We start from the raw sequence: 19,230 nt of genomic DNA, 5'->3' as shown, positions 1-19,230 counted from the left end.
TGTTAAACACAGGAGTATTAGAGTTTCCCCCTTATAAGGTTTGCAGTAAATAACAGGTCATAAGGCTGTGATTTCATTTGGATCAATTGAGCAAACTGCCTGTGTGAGGGGAGGCAACACATCCGATAAGGACCCTCATCCCTTCCTGACCCAGGCCCATCAAGCCCTCCCGCATTCCAAAAATACCCTACCTCCTAGCCTACTACCCCCAAGCCATACAGAAGAAGAATTCACTTATATAGCCCCTTATTGGCCCAAGGCTGTACTCTGGACTCTAACCCTGTCCCCAAAGACTTATGTTTCTGTGCCTATTGATAAAGTTACCTTCCATGAGCAGGCTGAAGTCTCTCTTCAGACCCCCACTGGCAAGGGGGCTAAAGTCTGTTCTTTAGACCCCCTCCATTGGTAGAGCTTCCCAATAAACTTCCTGCCTGCAATCATCAGTCTCTGTCCCAGTGAGTGCCCCCTTTTCTCTAAAAAGGAGTGATTTAGCCTTGAATAGAAACAAGGATCTCTTACTTCCTAAAGGTAGAATCCTTGTTCCTGGATTGAGATTTGTTTTTTTTTTTTAATTTTTGCTAACTTGTAGATCTTTTTTATTTACAAAATTAACTCACAAATTATGTTAAGTAGTATTCATTATATCCACTTTTGAAAATAACATTGTTTCAAAAATAACACTGATATTCTAGATGTGACTGCTACTAAATTATTTCATGGATTTACTGTAAAATCATTTTAAATGAATTCTATCAATAGATAATATTCTACAAATTCTGACTTCTATTAATGTATTGTGTATTTGCATCTATTTCATCTAGGTAACAAATATTGGGTGTTCAAGGATACTACTCTTCAACCTGGTTATCCTCATGACTTGATTACCCTTGGAAGTGGAATTCCCCCTCATGGTATTGATTCAGCCATTTGGTGGGAGGACGTTGGGAAAACCTATTTCTTCAAGGGGGACAGGTCAGTACTTCACTTGCTTGAATGTGCTCTTTCAGAACTAGATAGAATACAGAGTTGCTCCTCATCTTTTTTTTTCTTTCCTTTTTTTTTTTTTTTTTTGAGGATTAAAAATGTGACTAAATTTGGCATTCATATAACAGTTTTAATGAAAGTTTCATAGATGATAATGAAACTGCCATTACATTATTAGATAGCCCCTTTTTTTCAAACATGTACAAGATTACTTTTGAAATGTTTTAGATCCAAAAAATTTAGCACTTAATGAAAAAATTAAGTTTGGAGGTTAAATGTGAGTGCCTCCATTTAGTGAAATCAATGAAGGCTAGCTATCAGAATTATAAGAGAATACAGACTATAGGAAATGGGAAAAGAATTTTTAGTTCATTTATATTATACTTGAAAAGTTGCATGCAAACCACAAAAGATTTGCAGTGCTTTTATTAGTTTAAATTTTATCTAAGTAACTGTAGTTTTATAGGTTTTGAAAATAATGAAAGCAGGTTTCCAGTTAATTTCCATGTGTGTGATTTATGTAAAAGATTACCAAAGTAGTACTGTTACAAAGATTTCATGAGGCTTAGCTATTTCATGAACTGATTACTTAATGCTGTACAATTACATTATTCCAAAGACACAGTTTAATCAATACATTCTGTCTAAATTTAAAATCCATTGGAAAAGTTAGTAAACTATCCAATTCAAACACATAAATAACAATTTCATTGTCATTTTTTATTTCTTAGGAGGTACTGGGGTATGAACCCGGAACCTAGTACAGTGAATGAGCTACACCTGCTCCCCTTTATTGTCATTTTTAAATGATAGTTCAGTGAGTCTTTCTTCCTTATAGATATTATATATTTACAATATTTATTAATTTTAACCATTTACCATATTTATTGCTGAGAGAAAGCTTATTAAAATTATATTTTCCTTTTTTCTCTTCTCTTCCCCCACTGTCATCTTTCTACTTAAAAGAAAACTGTTTTAGCAGGTTTCTAATTCTCTAGGTCTAAGAGCAGAAGTGGACTTTAGAGATAGTCAAGTGTCAAAAACTCAATTGCTTTAAGAAGTCAGGTAAATAATTTATATACCACTTGATACAGCAGTGGACTGTAAGGCAATAGACTGTGAAGGATACTGTGGTGAGCTGCAAAGTGCAAATACTCTAGAAGTTCATTCAGAAATAGAATCATTTAAATAATTTGCTAGACAGACAAAGAGTATCTTCCAATTAGATTTTGTCCATACACAGATTTCTGAGCACAAATTATGGGATGTATGCTAGGCAATACAAAAAGAATAGAAGAAAAGACCAACAAGGTGCCAGTTCTCCTGGCACTTAGTTTCTATTGCAGAAAACAAATAATAAACAAGTAAACAAATAAGTGACCCTGATATTCAGAAATGCCACCAAAAAATAAGATGGCAATGTGAATGAGACTCATGAATGATAAAAAGCAGTTGAAAAGTTAGTGTGGAATCAGGGAAGGGCTAGCTTGTGAAAATGACGTTTGAGTAGAGACTTAAATGGGGAGAAGTTTCAGCCATGTCAAGCTCTTTAGGGCATTGTGTTGTAAGGAAATGAAATGTTAGTGCAAAAGCAAGAATGTAAGAATTAAGTTGAAATATTCAAATTGGGGGGAAATTGTGTGGCTAGAATATAGGGTTCAAGGGGTGAAAGACATCCAAGAGGTAAGCAGACTTCAGGACCCTGTAGGCCATGGCTAAGAATTTGGATTTTGTGCTTAGTACTGTGGAAAGGCATTGGATTGGAGGGTTTTATACAGAAAAGTGACATGATCTAATTTGCATTTGTAAAAATAATTCTGACTTCCCTGTGAAATACTGGCTGCAAGAGTGGATGGTAATTGGGAGACTACTGATGAAGTACAATGGTGAGACGAAGGTAGCAGTGTGAATAGAGGAAGGGGAATGGGTACAGAACACATTTTTAATTTACATATAACAAGCTCTTTTCATGCCATGGATTTTAAGGATGAGAGAAAAGGCAAAATCAAAGATAACTTCACTTAAATAATTGACTTCATGGTTCCACTTCTGGAGATAAAACAGGCAAGGGAAGGAATATTGGAGAAGGAAGATTAAAAGATTAAAATGTTCATATGGAACTAAAGTGCCTATTTACATGCCAAGCGGAGAAGTTAAGTAGGTGGTAAAATATAGGACTTTGCCTTTCAGTGGGAAGGTCAGGTCCAGAGGCACAGATTTGAGAGTAATTTATATATAGTATTGAAAGGGGCAGGGATGAAATCTTCTTAAGTAGAGATAGCTAAAGAAGAGTATGGTTCTTTAAATGATGGTTCTTGAAAGAGATACCTAAATTCAGGTGAAAATTTCCACTGTTACATTATTTCACATACTGCAAGGAACTTGGTCCCTCCATTTCCTACTTGCTCTTTTCTTCATACAATATAATTTGTTACTTGGATACATTTTGCTCTTCATAGCATTTAGTTTTAAAATGCTATGTTTCTAAATCATCTCTCAGTGTCTTCTTACAGATATTCCCAACATTCTATTGCCATGTTTCATTCTAACTGTTGAGAATTTTACGTTTTCAGAGAAAGAAGACAATATTTAGATCCTTTTTTAAATTACCAGAAATAGAGAAAAATACATTTATTTCCTCCAGCTTAAGTGTGTAGCATTTATGAAGTCATTATAATGTATATATTTTTTAAATTATCAAAAACACAATATAAGATCTACATTGTAAATTGATGTTTTCTATTCTGTTGTATGATTATGAATATGAAATATTGCATATGAAAAAAGAAATGATCCTGTATTTTGAGATTATTTAACAAGAGTGATTAGTCTTGACTGTGGAGGAAAGAATTGAGATCAAGGAAGGAGAAACAGACGAGTCAGGTGAAATGTCTCTTTGAGCCACTTTTTGTTCAGATTTGACTTCAGTATCCAGCAACTTCCCATTGAAATATTTCACTCCAGACTTTTTCTGTATCATTTTTTTTTTCTTGGCAGTGAAGACATTTAAGAAAATGCTGTAGTACATATACTATTAGGTGGACAGCTTTTGTTTTTAATGGATATAACTTATGATCAAGCCTACATAAATGATGAATAAATCTAATTTCCAACTATAAATTTATTTTGATGCATTGATTCACAATGCTATTTCAAAGAATCAACTGTTTAAAGCCATAACTCTATATTATTGATAACTGATAAATCAGAAGAAATTGTTGTAAGTTTCTTTTATAAGGCGTTGTTATTTGTTGACTCTCCTGCAGAGTTTTTCTCCATCACAATTTCTAACTGTTTAAACCCAATGAATAGTTTATTAGTATAGTGTTCCAATCTGAATCTGAATATGCTAACATAGTTCTGAATGAATCCAATAAGCTTATTTTTCAGGGAGAAAAATCAGTAGGATGCAATTTTTTGTTTATTTTGAAATATGATCAATTATGTAAGAAACTAAAATACAAATCTATATTCAGCAATAAAATCTCAGCACCGTTTAAGGAAGTTCTGGATATTGTTAGCAAGATATCTAATCATATTTAAGATTTGTGGATAGATATCAAAGCTGACATGTGGCAGGTAACCTGAGGCTATTTTAGTAATCTTCCATCAATTATTAAAAAAAGGTAACGACTGTTAAAAAAAACAAAAAATACAATTACAAAAAAGTGCTATCATCATTTGCCACAAATGTTCCATACCAATGCAAGGCCTGGCAGTGGGGTGGTGTATTGGAATCCTGTATTTTATGCATGATTGGTCTGTAAACCCACAACTTCTCTAATAAAAAAAATTTTTTAAGTGTTTATTTGAATTCAAACTGCTAAATGAATTGAGCGAGCATGTATACTGCACTATGGTTAGGAGCTTGTTGTATAGAGCCTTTTTATATACTATTTAAAAGATTGTTGAGGAGTTAAGTGAAGTAAGATAAAATAACTTATGTATATACGTTTACTCTACAAAGTACTACATAAAGTAGAAATTTCTCATTACATGAAGAATGTTAAAACTACTTCTCATGAAACAACCTGCTTTCTAAGTATGTGGTAATCTTCCTTAAACATATGAAGGATGTGACCCCATTTTCTCCAGGAATTTAAATATATTCCAGACTTCTAGGTTAGCAGCATTTAAAATCATGCTCTAACTTAGAGTTGCCATATTGTAAAACATACTATATTTTCTGTCATTAAGAAAAAATCCCTACCAGTAAACTTTGACAGTTTGTTTTCATCACATCTACTGTAAAATTGCATCAAAATTTATAGAGAAATGTGTTTCTTAAAATCATTTAAATAAGATATTTGACTCTTTTCCTGTGAGGGGGTTCCTTGGGTCAAGCAGAGGATCAAGTTAACATATACAACTGTTACAAACCCCATCGAAGCATTTACCAGAGGGAAGAAATCTGTGTAACACATTAACCATACTATAATCATCACAAAATGTTCTGTCGGAAAGGAATATTCAGGATTAATTTTAAAGCACATGTTTCCAGTTTGAGTGAAGTATATAAGAAAATTTATTTCAGAATTGTTAGATAGATATACTAACAATTCTGCCTAGTTTTCTTCTCCTAAAAGACAGGCCCACTCACTATTATTTTGGCTCAATGCTTCCCCTTAAAGCTTTTCTTTCTCTGTCCACTGTATCTGTTCTTACCTTCCACAAATACCTGTGATAGTTTATTTCTCTTTTCTAGATAAACTCACCTTGGAATTTACTTATTGGAATAATTCCTGAAACACATTATTGCAATGGCATCCTAACTGGTATCCCTGCTTCTACTTTACCTCCTTCAGTCTATTAACCCACAGCAATCAATCTGTTCCTATAAAATATAAATTATATCTTTAAGTTCCTCTGTTCATGAAAAAATCATGAAAACCCCTGCTTTATTAATAGGTTTGTGATACCCTTTCAAATTTTAAATATACTTAGCTAGGATTTACTAATTTTAGCAGAATAAATACACAAAATGTACCCATTTTTAACATTTCAGGAAAAGAAAGAGAATGAATGTTTTGTGACCACTGTCTTTTCCAGTGATTTAACCCAGAACTTCCCAAATGTTAAGTCACTAACAGGCATATAGGCAAAAATGCCTAGAACATAGCAAGGCTTTAATGAATGTCAGTGATACTATTTAGATATAATTTCCTTCCCCATGAACTTTTTTTTTTTATTATTCTTTTTAGGTATTGGAGATACAGTGAAGAAATGAAAGCTATGGATCCTGGTTATCCTAAACCAATCACAGTCTGGAAAGGTATCCCTGAATCTCCTCAGGGAGCCTTTGTGCACAAAGAAAATGGTATGCAATGTGTGCAGTATATATTTCAAATGTTTACTAAATAGCTTAATAATTTGTTTTCCTTTTTCACTATCTAAAATCATTGGAAAATACCATACTAGGGCTATATCATAATATATGTACATAAATTTCCTTCCTAGGTTTAAGGTTTATTATGTTCTTGACATCTTTTAACCTCATACTTCTTTTAATTCACACACACAAAATTGGAAAAATAGAATATTTTTAAGTGGAGGGTGTGAATATCTTTCAAGTAACCTCACCTATCTTTCAAATGAAATTCCTAACATACAGACATAGGAGGGGAGCTGATTGCAGGAATGATGTGCTGTCAGTGAGTGCTGAGGCACCAAGACACCCAGCAGTAGAGCATGCTGGAGATTATGATTTTTCACATATTCCTTTGGCTTAGACAGAGTGTCAGCAACAATGCTATTATCCCAGATTGATAAAGTTAGGCTAGAGAGGTTGTATGATTGCTAATAACAATAGGTCCCCACTTAACTTGTTCTTCATTCAGGATTTGAGATTGAGCCAATTCCCAAGTGTATACTTAGCCAAATCATAGATACTTGTCTATTGTCAATGTAAAGCTTGAACATTTCTCTCTTTGTTCAAAGAGTAGTAAATGAAAATAACTCAGAATAGAACTTAGAATAAAAAAAGAAAGATTTATCATTCTGAAATACATGTTAAGAGTTTACCTGATCAAATGACTTACAATAGGAATCAGAAGAAAATAGTATAATATATGGGTCCCTGAAAAGTCTTTAGTATATATGCAACAAGAACAAAAATAAACATCTCTTGCAAGGGAAAATTAAGTGCATTTAGGAGCAGGAAAGAAAAAGTTTAATAAAGAAATAGGAGGAAATGAAATGTCCTATCATGTCTGGAAACTATCATTGACCATCAGTATATTATCAGAGTTAAAGAACAATTTACAGCAAGTGTAAACCTGAAGGAACTGAAATCCAGGGTGAGTAAATACTAGTCAGAAAAATGGAGGCATCCTTACTGCTTTATGGGTGTTGTTATATGCGCTGATATACTTGCATTATGTGTGCCAGTGTCCCACAAATGAAACACTGTGGGCAGAGGTAAAGTCAAAAACAACCCTGATGTCTTGATCATTGCGCTTGCTAAGAATTATAGTTTTTTGTGTGTGTATTCCATTGGTTCAAAGAATTAAAAAACTGAGTTAAGGTACAGCCTATACATGACAGGCTGAAATCCATAAGGAGATTGAGGTGAAAAAGTATTATCTGTCTGTGATAAAAGGGAGATCAATAAAAAATAAAAAAGTAACAATGTGGTCATGTTGGAGGCAGTAAAATCAAATCAATCAGGTGGACAAAAACTTAAACTATCTCAAAATGTATATGAAAATGACAAAGAAATGAAAAAAAAAAAAAGAAAGCTGGTCAGATGAAGGCAGAGAACTGAGGTCACCCCTAGGAATTATAACTATCTCTAAAGAAGAAACTAGAACAATGTTATGAAAAACTTTTTTTTAATTGAACATAATTGAGAGAGGAGGAAATTTCCTGGTGTTACACCAAAAAGCCTTACTGTATCCCATATAAGACCAATTCTAACTAACATTTGCTGAGGTATTACCACTGCTCTGTCTTTTAATAATAGTTATCATATACTATATAAAGATATATACAAAGAAAATTAAGCCAAGATCTTTCTAATGATAAGTTTCTCATTACTTGTCTTTAATTTATTAATTTTCTAAAATGATTATGATGACCTTATAATAAAAATTACTTTTAAAACAATTATTTCAAAAGATTGAAAAATTACTCTTAATTACTTAGTACATTTACTGTTTTTCTTTCCCATGTTTTTATTTTCAAGTCCACTAACATCTGAGATTTGATTCTATTTCTATGGAAATAATTCATAATTATATAAATAACAAAAACACATTTTCTGCCTGTCCCCCATTTTTCTCATATTCTTGTTCATCTGAAAATGTAATAATATTCATTCAGTATAAATCAGTGCAATTGTCCTGAAAAATACGTTCTATTCTGTGTAATTAACACCTCTTAAATTGTTTCTGAACAACCAGGAAGTAACACAGTTAAATTGGGAAAAAAAACTTTCTTAAAATATTTATGTTCTTATCAGTTTGTTATAATATCATAATTAACAAAATACAATCAATTTCTGCCTCTATGAAAATTCATACCTACTCAACTTTATTTGTTGTACAAACAGCAAATTCCAAAAATTTATTTCCATGAGCCTTTTTGTACTACCATCCTACCTCAGGGTTTAATTTCATGAGGAGAAAAACAAGTTTCTTAAATTCAAAATCCTGTGGTCTTTTTTCACATAGCAAAGTATAACTCCACAAAATGCTAACAAAGAACCAAAAGATTTTGAGAAAATCAGTTCTAACAAATGACTGAAAATTAAAGATGAGACTTCAACATGTCCATGCCTTGTGCACCTTTCCTGGCCCAGCCCACTCTTTGATATTCTTTAACGCTGAACTCCTTATCATCCTTCAGGTGATCTTCCTTGGATATCCTTTTTGGATATCTATCCCTTGCACTCAAAATCTTACAAGTATTAGTTTATGTGCCCACTATTCCCTCCTGTGTAAATTATTTGAAGCCAGGCTTAGAGTAAAAAAAAAAAATTAAATATTTGTTGTTGAAATTGATTTCATCCCTTTCACTACTCCCAAAATCCTCCTGCTGAAGTAGAGGAGGCATCTTACTTGTCTGAAACAATTGTTCTGTAGAGTAGCAGTACCAACCAGCTGGGGAGGTCTCAGTCTAAATAGTCTACTGATAAATTCTCCACCTCTTACTCCCTTCTCAGATATCCACCTGTGGTCTCTTTCCTTCCACTCACATTTTACACAATTTCTTCCTAACACAGATATAGGAAAGAGGTGTAAGCTCAAATTTATTGAGTAATACAGAATACCAATAAGTTATTTTGACTCAAAGTAATCCCTTATAAAGATAATCCCAAGTACATGATATTTGACATTAATAAAATTGGACATTATTGTGCATTGAGATGGTTTCCCTAGTCCATGCTTCCACAGTGAAGGAATTCCTTCCTCGGAATCCACTCCTAATAGTAATTTTCCCAAAAAAAGACCACAAGCTCAAAATTCAACTATAGATCTTTGAAGAATGTTTTTCATATTAAGGTGAAATATTCTGCCCAATATTGTCTACATATTGATATTCTTACACCTTGACCAATGAATATAATGCATGATACCACTTATCAACTGCCTACCAAGTATAAAATATGTTACATAAATTGATTATATAATTTAATTTCCCAAAACTAATACCTTTTTAACCCAGTTATTATACAAGGAAACCAACTCTCTGCTAGGTTAAGTGCTTACTCAAGATCTTAAAACTGGTAATACACATATCTAAGGTTTGAAAACAGAACACTCTAGCCGCAATTAATGTGCTCTAATATACTGTCTCCAAAGAGAAAAAGTTACTTTTTCTAAAAAGTAGTCATTAAAGTAATTGAAAGTTTGTCATGTCATGCTGAAGTTTCATTTGGTCATAGGAAAAAAATCCTAGACTTTCAGAAGGCTATTTCTTTTTTTCTCTCTCTCTTTATTTTTTTTTTAATGTTACATTTAAAAAATATGAGGTCCCCATATACCCCCCACCCCCCTCACCCCACTCCTCCCACATCAACAACCTCTTTCATCATCATGGGACATTCATTGCATTTGGTGAATACATTTTGGAGCACTGCTGCCCCACATAGATAATGGTTTACACTGTAGTTTACACTCTCCCCCAGTCCACCCCATGGGCCATGGCAGGACATACAGTGTCCAGCATCTGTCCCTGCAATACCACCCAGGACAACTCCAAGTCCTGAAAATGCCACCATATCCATAATCCTCCTGGTTTTCACCCATAATCTTTTCAACTGAACAATTTCTCATTTTCCTCTTTACTTTCCACCACTATACATAACTGTGATGTTCCAGTAAGAAATGACTCATGCAGAATATAGTGGAATGATTTCTTCTTAACACTCATTACTTGACAGTGCTTTAAACAACTGCATGGGATTTTTAACACATACTAATTTTGTGGTGAAGAATTACTGCATTCACTCTCCCCCAGATAGTATCTACATTAAGTGTTGTCAAGACACATCTCCCAGGTATTCTATACTCTCCCTTTGGAAAATGTTATTTTAATGTAAATACAAGAGTCTCCTTTTCACACTGTTACTTTTCACATCCTGATTTCAGCCCAGCTTTTTAGCATGTAAAATAGTTTTGACTCTTAGTTCTATTCATTTGCTGTTTCAATTTTTCACCCCATACTCTTTTTGTCAAAATCTACATATGTGATTCAAACAAATATCAATTTCTACAAGATTCAGTTTATTTATTTACATTTCTTAAATGCTAATTATATTCTTACTAAGCATGAAAGAATGGAAAATGGAGAATACATAGGCCCTGTCATTAAGAAACAGTTTTGTATATATGTAATATATAAAATGTATACTATATATATATATGTATATATATATATAAAATAATACCAAAGCAACATATCAGTATATACCAATCAATTTCATTTGGAGGTCTTACAAAGGAATGATCAATTAGATGAGTTAGAAAAGATATGCAGGAGGAATAAATGAAACTGCATACAGAGGAACACTTTTCTTGTTATAATTTCATAGAAATTCTATGAGAGAAAAAAATTGGTGACCAGATACAATACTGTGTATTGTATTCTCTTCTTGGAGATTGAATGGGTCATTAGCATATTATGATAGAATTGTTGAATTAAAGATACACAAATATATACTTACATAAATATATATATGTATATATACATAAACATGTGTAATTCAGCCAACTTTTTTTCCTCAAATTTTTTAACAAAGGAAACACTTTCACAGTTAAATGGGACAATCTTTTTTCATAGAACAAAGATTAGAGAATGCCATGTCAACTCAGTCTATTCCAAAAAGATATAAAATAGCTGATATTGTTTCCTAAGTAAGAAATAATTTGTCCCACCTCATTTTGTTTTCAGTCCATTTTTTCTCTAATCCTTAAACCTCTGAAAAGAGATCCTTTTATTTGTCTGTATGACATATCAGTATTCTGCACTATTTCTAATGCTTTCATTTTCAGGTCAAAGTATCCCCAAATATATTTAACTATAAATTTCAGAAGAATTTTAATTAAATTGGGTTGTTAACCATTTTCTCTCCTGTTAGTTACCTATGTCTGTTCTTTACATACTACATTAAGTGATACTAGTAGCCTCTTCCACCTGCTCTACTAGGAGGGCCAAGGGAGCATCTTTATAGTACTTGCAAAATCTCTCTCCTATTAATTAAAATATGTAATTGTTTTGAACTAGAAAATATGGCTTATACAAGTGTTCCAGTTAACATTTAATAAGCTAAACTGTGTTACAGGAAAAAGATGTAAATCTAAAAAACTGCCCTATCATACAACCTGGTATTAGGTTAAAATCATGACAGATTCTAACCTCTATAATTTTTTGTACAAATGATTACCTTTAAAGTTCTTTTGTTAATTTAGGATCATTCCTCCATGAACACTTATGTGATATTGTTGATTTATTGCTTCAATAAATACACTCAACAAATTCTAACCTGAATTTAATATATCAGAAACTTCTAGTACCCTAGCAGGATCTTTTTGAACATTATTTTCATTTATTAAAGTGTAGATTTTATGTAAAAACTAGAAACTATTTTATTTCTTTAAAACTCTGGAACCTTTTAGAAAAACACTTATATAGATTCTTTAAAAAATTTTTTTTAATTTTGGAGAAAAGATTTAGCTTATTGAGGATGTTTGTTATATGTTTGTTACTAAGAATTTACTGTGGTTCACCTTGTTAGAAAATATGGTAGCTTGATCATACCTAAATACTGCATTTTAATTGATTACATGCGTTTAATTAAATCTATAGTCTACTGAATCTCATTTGTTTCTTAAATAGAAAAATTAATCAGACAGATAAAAATATATTTAAATTATTGGTTAAAGCTAAAACAGCAAATAGAAGTATTAAACTATAATGAGACACCTACAGACTATGTCTCATTACATTTTTAGGTCTAAGCAATAGAAAGGTTGTTAGTAAAGACTAATATTTTAAAAAATCATCAAATAATGTACTGCAACCTCATTGATTTCTTTCTCAGAATTTCTCAAATTTTAATAATGCAGGTAGGAATTCATCTGAATTGCTATTCTTAATAAGCATAACACCCACAAGAATATATAATATCAGAGCTTCTCTTGAAAAGGAAAAAAAAAGCTAAGGTATTGAAAGAGATGAATTTTTCAGAATCAATGTTTGATATATTTCTATTTTCAAAAGATTTCAGGTTACTTTTTTTCAATTACTTATATCATCTAACTCCTACTAACTAGACTTCTTATTTCTAACAGGAATATTCACTTTGCTATAATTTTATTCTCATATATGGAGTGCATTACTGTAAAATTTTACCTGCAGACCCTATTAATATGAAAATGAAAAGTTCTGAGCCTTTGAATGATGCCTGGTAGCTTTAGAGTACTTAGTTTTGGTTAAAAACTAGAGATGAGGATACTTCCAGCTACTGGTTTTCAGAGTAGAAAAATAAGTACATTCACCTATTTTGAAGGTCCGTTTAATTCTAAATCAGTGATATTATTCAACTATGATCATTTAATGTACTGTTATTTGGCAAGCCCTCAACATTTCTTCATCCAAGCTTGTTGAGTAATTACATTGGATTTCATTAGCATGATCAAATACTTGCTCCCTGCAGGAAAATTTGAATATGCATACACCTGTTTTCACTTGGCAAGCAGATCTGATCTCAGAACTGTCCTTCGAAACTAAAAGCAACAACATATTTTTATGTTATTGAACAGAATGATTTTCAGAATGCAACAACTTGAATGACCGTCCAGCCAAGCCATATTAGTCAGCCAAAGGGGTGCTGATGCAAAATACCAGAAATTGGTTGGTTTTTATAAAGGGTATTTATTTGTGGTAGGATCTTACAGATACCAGGCCATAAAGTTTAAGTACTTCCTTCATCAAAGTCCATTTTCACGTGTTGGAGCAAGATGGCTGCCAGCGTCTTCAAGGGTTCAGGCTTCCTGGGTTCCTCTGGGCTCAGCTCCTTTGTTTTCTCCACAAGGTCAGCTGTAGTCTATGAGGCTGTCTGGGCTTGGCCTCCATTCACAAGGTCAGCTGTAGACTATCAGGCGAATAGCTCTGTCTCTCTCCCTGGGGCTCCAGCTTAAGATGAACATCAAATGCCAACATTAAGAACCCGCAACTCTTCCTTTGTCATGCCTTTTACCTGCGAGTGTCCACCCACCAAGGATCAGGTACTCAATGCCCTACTGACCCAAGAGGTTTACTTGATTAGCTTAATCCAATATAATCTCATATGCCCAAAGGAAAAGACCAGTTTACAAACGTAATCCAATATTTCTTTTTGGAATTCATCAATAATATCAAACTGCTATACAAGCTGAATTTTTTTTGAGACATCAAAGTTCTTCATTTCATGGGTGATATCTATCATAGCCTATGATAAATAAAGGAGTTTTGCTAAAAGAATAATCTCTAAATGTGCCAGTCTTAGAAAAATCATTGAGTGCTCAGGCTGAAGAACTACTCCAAGACTTAAACCCTGCTTTCACCAGGACATGGCATATTATTTTATATCTGCTTGACAAGTATAAGTAATTAATTCTACCTCACAGAGTAGTTTTGAAGATTAAAAGCAAGCACATATGCTAGCTGGTAACACAGTGCTTCCTCTAGCAGGGGTTCTTAACGAGGAGTGTGTGGACCCTCAAGGGGTCTATGGAAAGATTTCAGGGGATCCATGAGTTTGGGTTGAAAAAATCAACATATTATCTTTATTTTCTCTGACCTCTAACTGACATCTAACATTTCCTTTACTTCTGAATATATGCAATGAATTACAGTAGTATACACTTCATATCATATTACAGTTTTTGCATATCTCAAAAATAATTGCTTATACTTATCCATACTTCGAAATTACAGTAATTATTAGACTTGACGCTAGTTGAGTGTCATGAAACTATTGGCTGCTACATTATGAGAAGGGGTCGTGGTTTCACCTGGTGGGCAAAGGGGTCCATGGTACAAAAAAAGTTTAAGAACCCCTGCTCTATAGTAAGTGTGCAATAAAATAAGAAAAAGAAAACCATCACTAGGAACCCCTAAAGTATAATATTCAAATTAAATAACGCCCAAAATATAGTTTTAAAATAACTGTAATATTAAAATGTTTCCCCTTGGTTTCCTGAATTTTATCTCAAGGCAAGAATTAAATTCCTAGTAGTGTAGTCACAAAAAAACTTGACACGAAAGGACCACGGACAGAAAGAAAATTTGAATGTATAGCCAACTATAACCATAAAAATTTAGAAAATATTCTTAAAAAAACACACATATTTGTCTTTGAATTGCTATGAGTTTTCTATTATCCACATCCATAAATTGCTCCCATGAAATACATGCCATTTGACATTATTAAAGATACAATTGTAGATTTATTTCTTCTACTTTTTTTCTAACGGTATTCCCGGTGGCTTTAAAAGTTTGATAAAATAAAGCTAGGTGACATAAATTTACCATAAAAAGAAAGTAAATTAAAGTTAAATGAAGGGTGGGTGGACAATGAACTTAAAATGGGTATGAGCTATAGCCATTAATGAAATCAGTACCCCTTGTACTATTAATATCTTTATTTGTTAAGCTTCCTAACAGACAAAGGAAAACATCTTTAGTTTTATGATTTGTTGTCCAAATGAAAGCAAACCTGTTCTTTAGAAGAAGCAAAACTATTCCCAGTACTCAGATGATAAGAAATTCCCCGAGGTGTTTAATGGAGAAGCCTTTTTATAATATATTGAACAACGTCCTCAATAGCAGCCTGAGGGCAAACAGTGTTTAAACTTTTAAGGCTGTGTTAGCATCTTTCAGTACAGGTTGGCATTATCACACTAACAGGAAAATGAGTAACAGTAATTCTGTAAGTGAACATCAGGATCCAGTTTTCTTTCTGGTGTAGACCAGAAGTTGATTTGAACATACCCAGAGGAAGAGATGTACAGCATGGTCTTTCAACTGTCCTGTGTAGATGATATTTCTCTCTCAACTGAGCTTTCCATAGGCATTCAAGGGACTGAGTCATGGATTCCAGCTCCTGGAGGACAGCAGCCAGAGCCTTTTTAACAGTCAGCTGAGTAGAGGCTAATGTTTTTTTTCCTTTGGAAATTGAGGCCCCATTAAAGTACATCTTTTTAAAAGTAGTAGATTTCATTAAAATTTCTGTACATATACACTTTCACAAATAAGTGGTACCTGTGTGTGTGTGTGTTTCCCCTCTAGGCTTTACGTATTTCTACAAAGGAAAGGAGTATTGGAAATTCAACAACCAGATACTCAAGGTAGAACCTGGATATCCCAGATCCATCCTCAAGGATTTCATGGGCTGTGACGGACCAACAGACAGAGATAAAGAAGGACACAGCCCACCAGATGATGTAGACATTGTCATCAAACTGGACAACACAGCCAGCACTGTGAAAGCCATAGCTATTGTCATTCCCTGCATCTTGGCCTTATGCCTCCTTGTATTGGTTTACACTGTGTTCCAGTTCAAGAGGAAAGGAACACCCCGCCACATACTGTACTGCAAACGCTCTATGCAAGAGTGGGTGTGATGTAGGGTGTGGTTTTTATTTCCTTTCTTTTCCAGGAGTTTGTGGTAACTTGAGATTCAAGACAAGAGCTGTTATGCTGTTTCCTAGCTAGGAGCAGGCTTGTGGCAACCTGATTCAGGGCTGCCCTTTCAAACCCAGAGGGTCGCTGGTCCTGCGCATGAGTGGAAATACACTCATGGGGAAGCTTCCATGATGCACAGTATCTGCCGTTCTTCAGTCCTTTGTCTTTCTTTGTCATTCCGTTCTAGGCCTTTCCTCTGCACGCTCAATGCCCAGTAAATTTTCAGGATTAACTAAAGAAGAGGAAAAAAAAAAGAAGAAGAAAAGATTCTTCTTAAAGGTTTCTAATATTTTTTTTTTCCTTCTGAAGACTGGGGGGAAAAAAGGCAAAACAGAAAACCCACAATTTTTTGCTTTAAAGCAAAGAAAAAAAAAAAAATTAAAGAAACAAACAAACCCACAATTGAACTTTCAGGAAAGTGTGAAGACCCAAAACAGCTTTGTCTCCAAAGAAGATAGCTCTCTGACTGCTATGGATAGTCTCCTCCGCATCATTTTTGCCAGGTGGGAGATCTGGAATACACATGCAGGACGTTAGACTGTTGGGACAGCCATTTTCCAACAAACAAGGGGCCAAAATATCTGCAATATAGTAACAGCCTTAATAATACATCCATTTTTCGTTTTATACAGCTGTTCTCAGCTATGTCCTCAACGTTTCATCACATTTATATTCCTAGCTGTGTTCAAACAGGACCTTTTAATTGTTTTGAAGTGTTTCTAAACCCCTTCCTGCCACCTTCTCCCTACATCTTTGGAATAATCTCCCCAGGTTGTATTAGGCCATTGCCCCAGGCCTTTTATGGGTCTGTCAGGAATATTCACTACAAAGCAGAGCAAGAAACAGTGTGTCTCTAGAATGGATTAAAGTGACAGTTATTTTACAAGGATATGTGACACTAGTAATACATAATGTAACCCTTTGAGAACTATCAGATCAGCTTTCAGAGTCCTAGGGGTGTCAGTCTTGATATCTGGTCAATCATAGAACTGGGCAATGGGTAAAAACAGTCAAAGGTTCAAGAAGTTCAGGTTTTTAAAACAGATATCCTATAATCCCATGTAATTTCTAAGTGATTTCCAGTACTACGTATAAATGCATTTATAGCAACAGAAATGATGTTACTTGCCAAAATTTTTCTGGCAAATAAAGTATTTTATTAAATATCTCATAAAGTGAAATGTTATTTGAACAACAGGTTACAATAGCCAATTTTTTCTTAGACATATTGAATTTCTGTTTTAAAATCCACTGCATGAAAATTCACTTTGCTTCAGTACATGCAGTTAGCATTGCCATTTTAAAATGAACTAAAATGATGACTCTGAGGTTGCATGAACGTCCTCCCGTGCATTACCTATTGCACTATTGCATGTCAACCATAGTTCTCAAAGGGTTAGTGTGGCTTCTGGCATTTAGCCAATCCGTTGATCAAATGGATCATTGACAGAGCCAAGAGACCACCAAAGCATTTAATTGTTGCGTGTAATTTGTCCTAACAGCAGTATTGTCAATTCATGTGACCTGCAGAGCAGGTTTGTATCAATATTTTTTTCCTAGAGAAAAGTCAGCAACTGACAGACCTCTTTATTGATTTTTAGGAGCTGCTTCTTGCAGTGAAAGGCTTTACAGCCACTGGGCTGTGAACTTATTAGAGATGGTCAGAACGAATGCACCCCATGAGTCAGACATTGGCTTTGTGTGAAAGCCAGCTGTTGAGGGGATTAGCTTTTGAAACAATGAACAGCTTGCCTTGAACTTGATTATTGATCTGTTGACTGTCATTAACAACTTAAACACTGTCTTCTGTGAAAAATTTCCTTGAAGAGTCTCGTTCTATGTCCTTGCCCTTTGACCTTTAACTTGCAAACTGGCACAAACTAAGGGGAATCTGGTGTTTCTTCTCCATTTTGGATTGTTAATTTGTTCCCTAAAAACCTAGTAAGCATGAGCTGTTTCCTTAGGATTGGAAAGAAAGAGTGTTGGCGGTGGATCTGCAGATGGACACTTTGCTCTTTTACATGCACACTCTAAAAATGCCCTATAGGTAGAAGTGACTTTTAATTTTTCTTTAATATAATTTCAAGTCCAAACATCATTTTAGTACAAATTACAAGAACTATAGGATACAAAAACCTCAAATACTTGAATGGCCAGTGTGGCTTTTATATAAAGCAGGAATTTTATACTAGTGAAAATTTCTTACTCATTTGCTAATAATACACATTTCCAGATGATTTTTAATGAGTGTAGGTATACATTCTTATTTGGAAATGGATAGTTTGGCTGCCTTGAATTTATATTTATACTCAACATAGCATGAAAATTAGAATGCCTTTCAGTTAAACTACATGTTTATGATTTGGTTGGGGGAAATATTTTGTAATTATGGGCGGCATGCTGCAAAGCCTTGCAGATTGTTATTTCTTACAACCTGAATATATATGTTGTAAGGCAAAGGAAAAAGAACAGCTAGAAAAGAGGTATGGCTTTACAGGCAAACATTATGCAATACAGATTGTATTTGGACTGTACGTCAGAGACCAGGTACGGGAAGGCCAAGAGAGCACCGGAGAGGACCAGCATCAGCCCTGTCCCTTTACTTCAGTGCTTCCATTCTAGGTGATGCTGATGTTATAAAGAGTCATTTACTGCTACTGAGCATGGAGTACTATATACATAAGTTCATTTATACAGTGTTTTGACTGTGGGAGGGTTTAGTCTTTTAGGACCTTGATGCCCAAAACACAAGGACTGGAAATTCTATTTTGCTACAGATAGAAATGAGGAACTGTGTCATTTTGGAATATCTGCAGATCTTTGAGGAACTCCATCAACCTGCACTCTAAATGGACCTTTTTCTCTAAAATGAGAAAGAAACTGAATAAGCAATCTAATGTCTCTTTACTCATTTGTCACAATTCCTGATTCATCATAAGATTATAAGTGTATAAGGGCTAGAAAAATAATCATAGCATTAAGAAGAGAAAGAGTCTGTCATATGCTTGCATTCTGGCAAATGTCATGGATTAGGTTTGGGTCATATTTATTTGAATATGAGATTAAATTTATGTGATA

At 33.9% G+C, this 19,230-nt stretch overlaps 1 protein-coding gene across 1 annotated transcript in view; it reads left to right on the top strand.

Annotated features, from left to right (window-relative positions):
- Positions 1–19,230, top strand: part of MMP16 (matrix metallopeptidase 16) — a 271,508-nt gene extending 252,278 nt beyond the window's left edge. Inside the window, exons 8-10 of the mRNA XM_004474746.5 lie at positions 822–972; positions 6,186–6,301; positions 15,757–19,230. Of these exons, the coding sequence (XP_004474803.1) occupies positions 822–972; positions 6,186–6,301; positions 15,757–16,091 (602 nt within the window). The 3' untranslated portion in view covers positions 16,092–19,230. The remainder of the gene's footprint in view (positions 1–821; positions 973–6,185; positions 6,302–15,756) is intronic.

This window comes from Dasypus novemcinctus, chromosome 14, assembly GCF_030445035.2.
Source record: "Dasypus novemcinctus isolate mDasNov1 chromosome 14, mDasNov1.1.hap2, whole genome shotgun sequence".
NCBI classification, from domain to species: Eukaryota; Metazoa; Chordata; class Mammalia; order Cingulata; family Dasypodidae; genus Dasypus; species Dasypus novemcinctus.
Note: the sequence above shows the minus strand (reverse complement) of the source record. Positions and strands in the feature narration are given on the sequence as shown.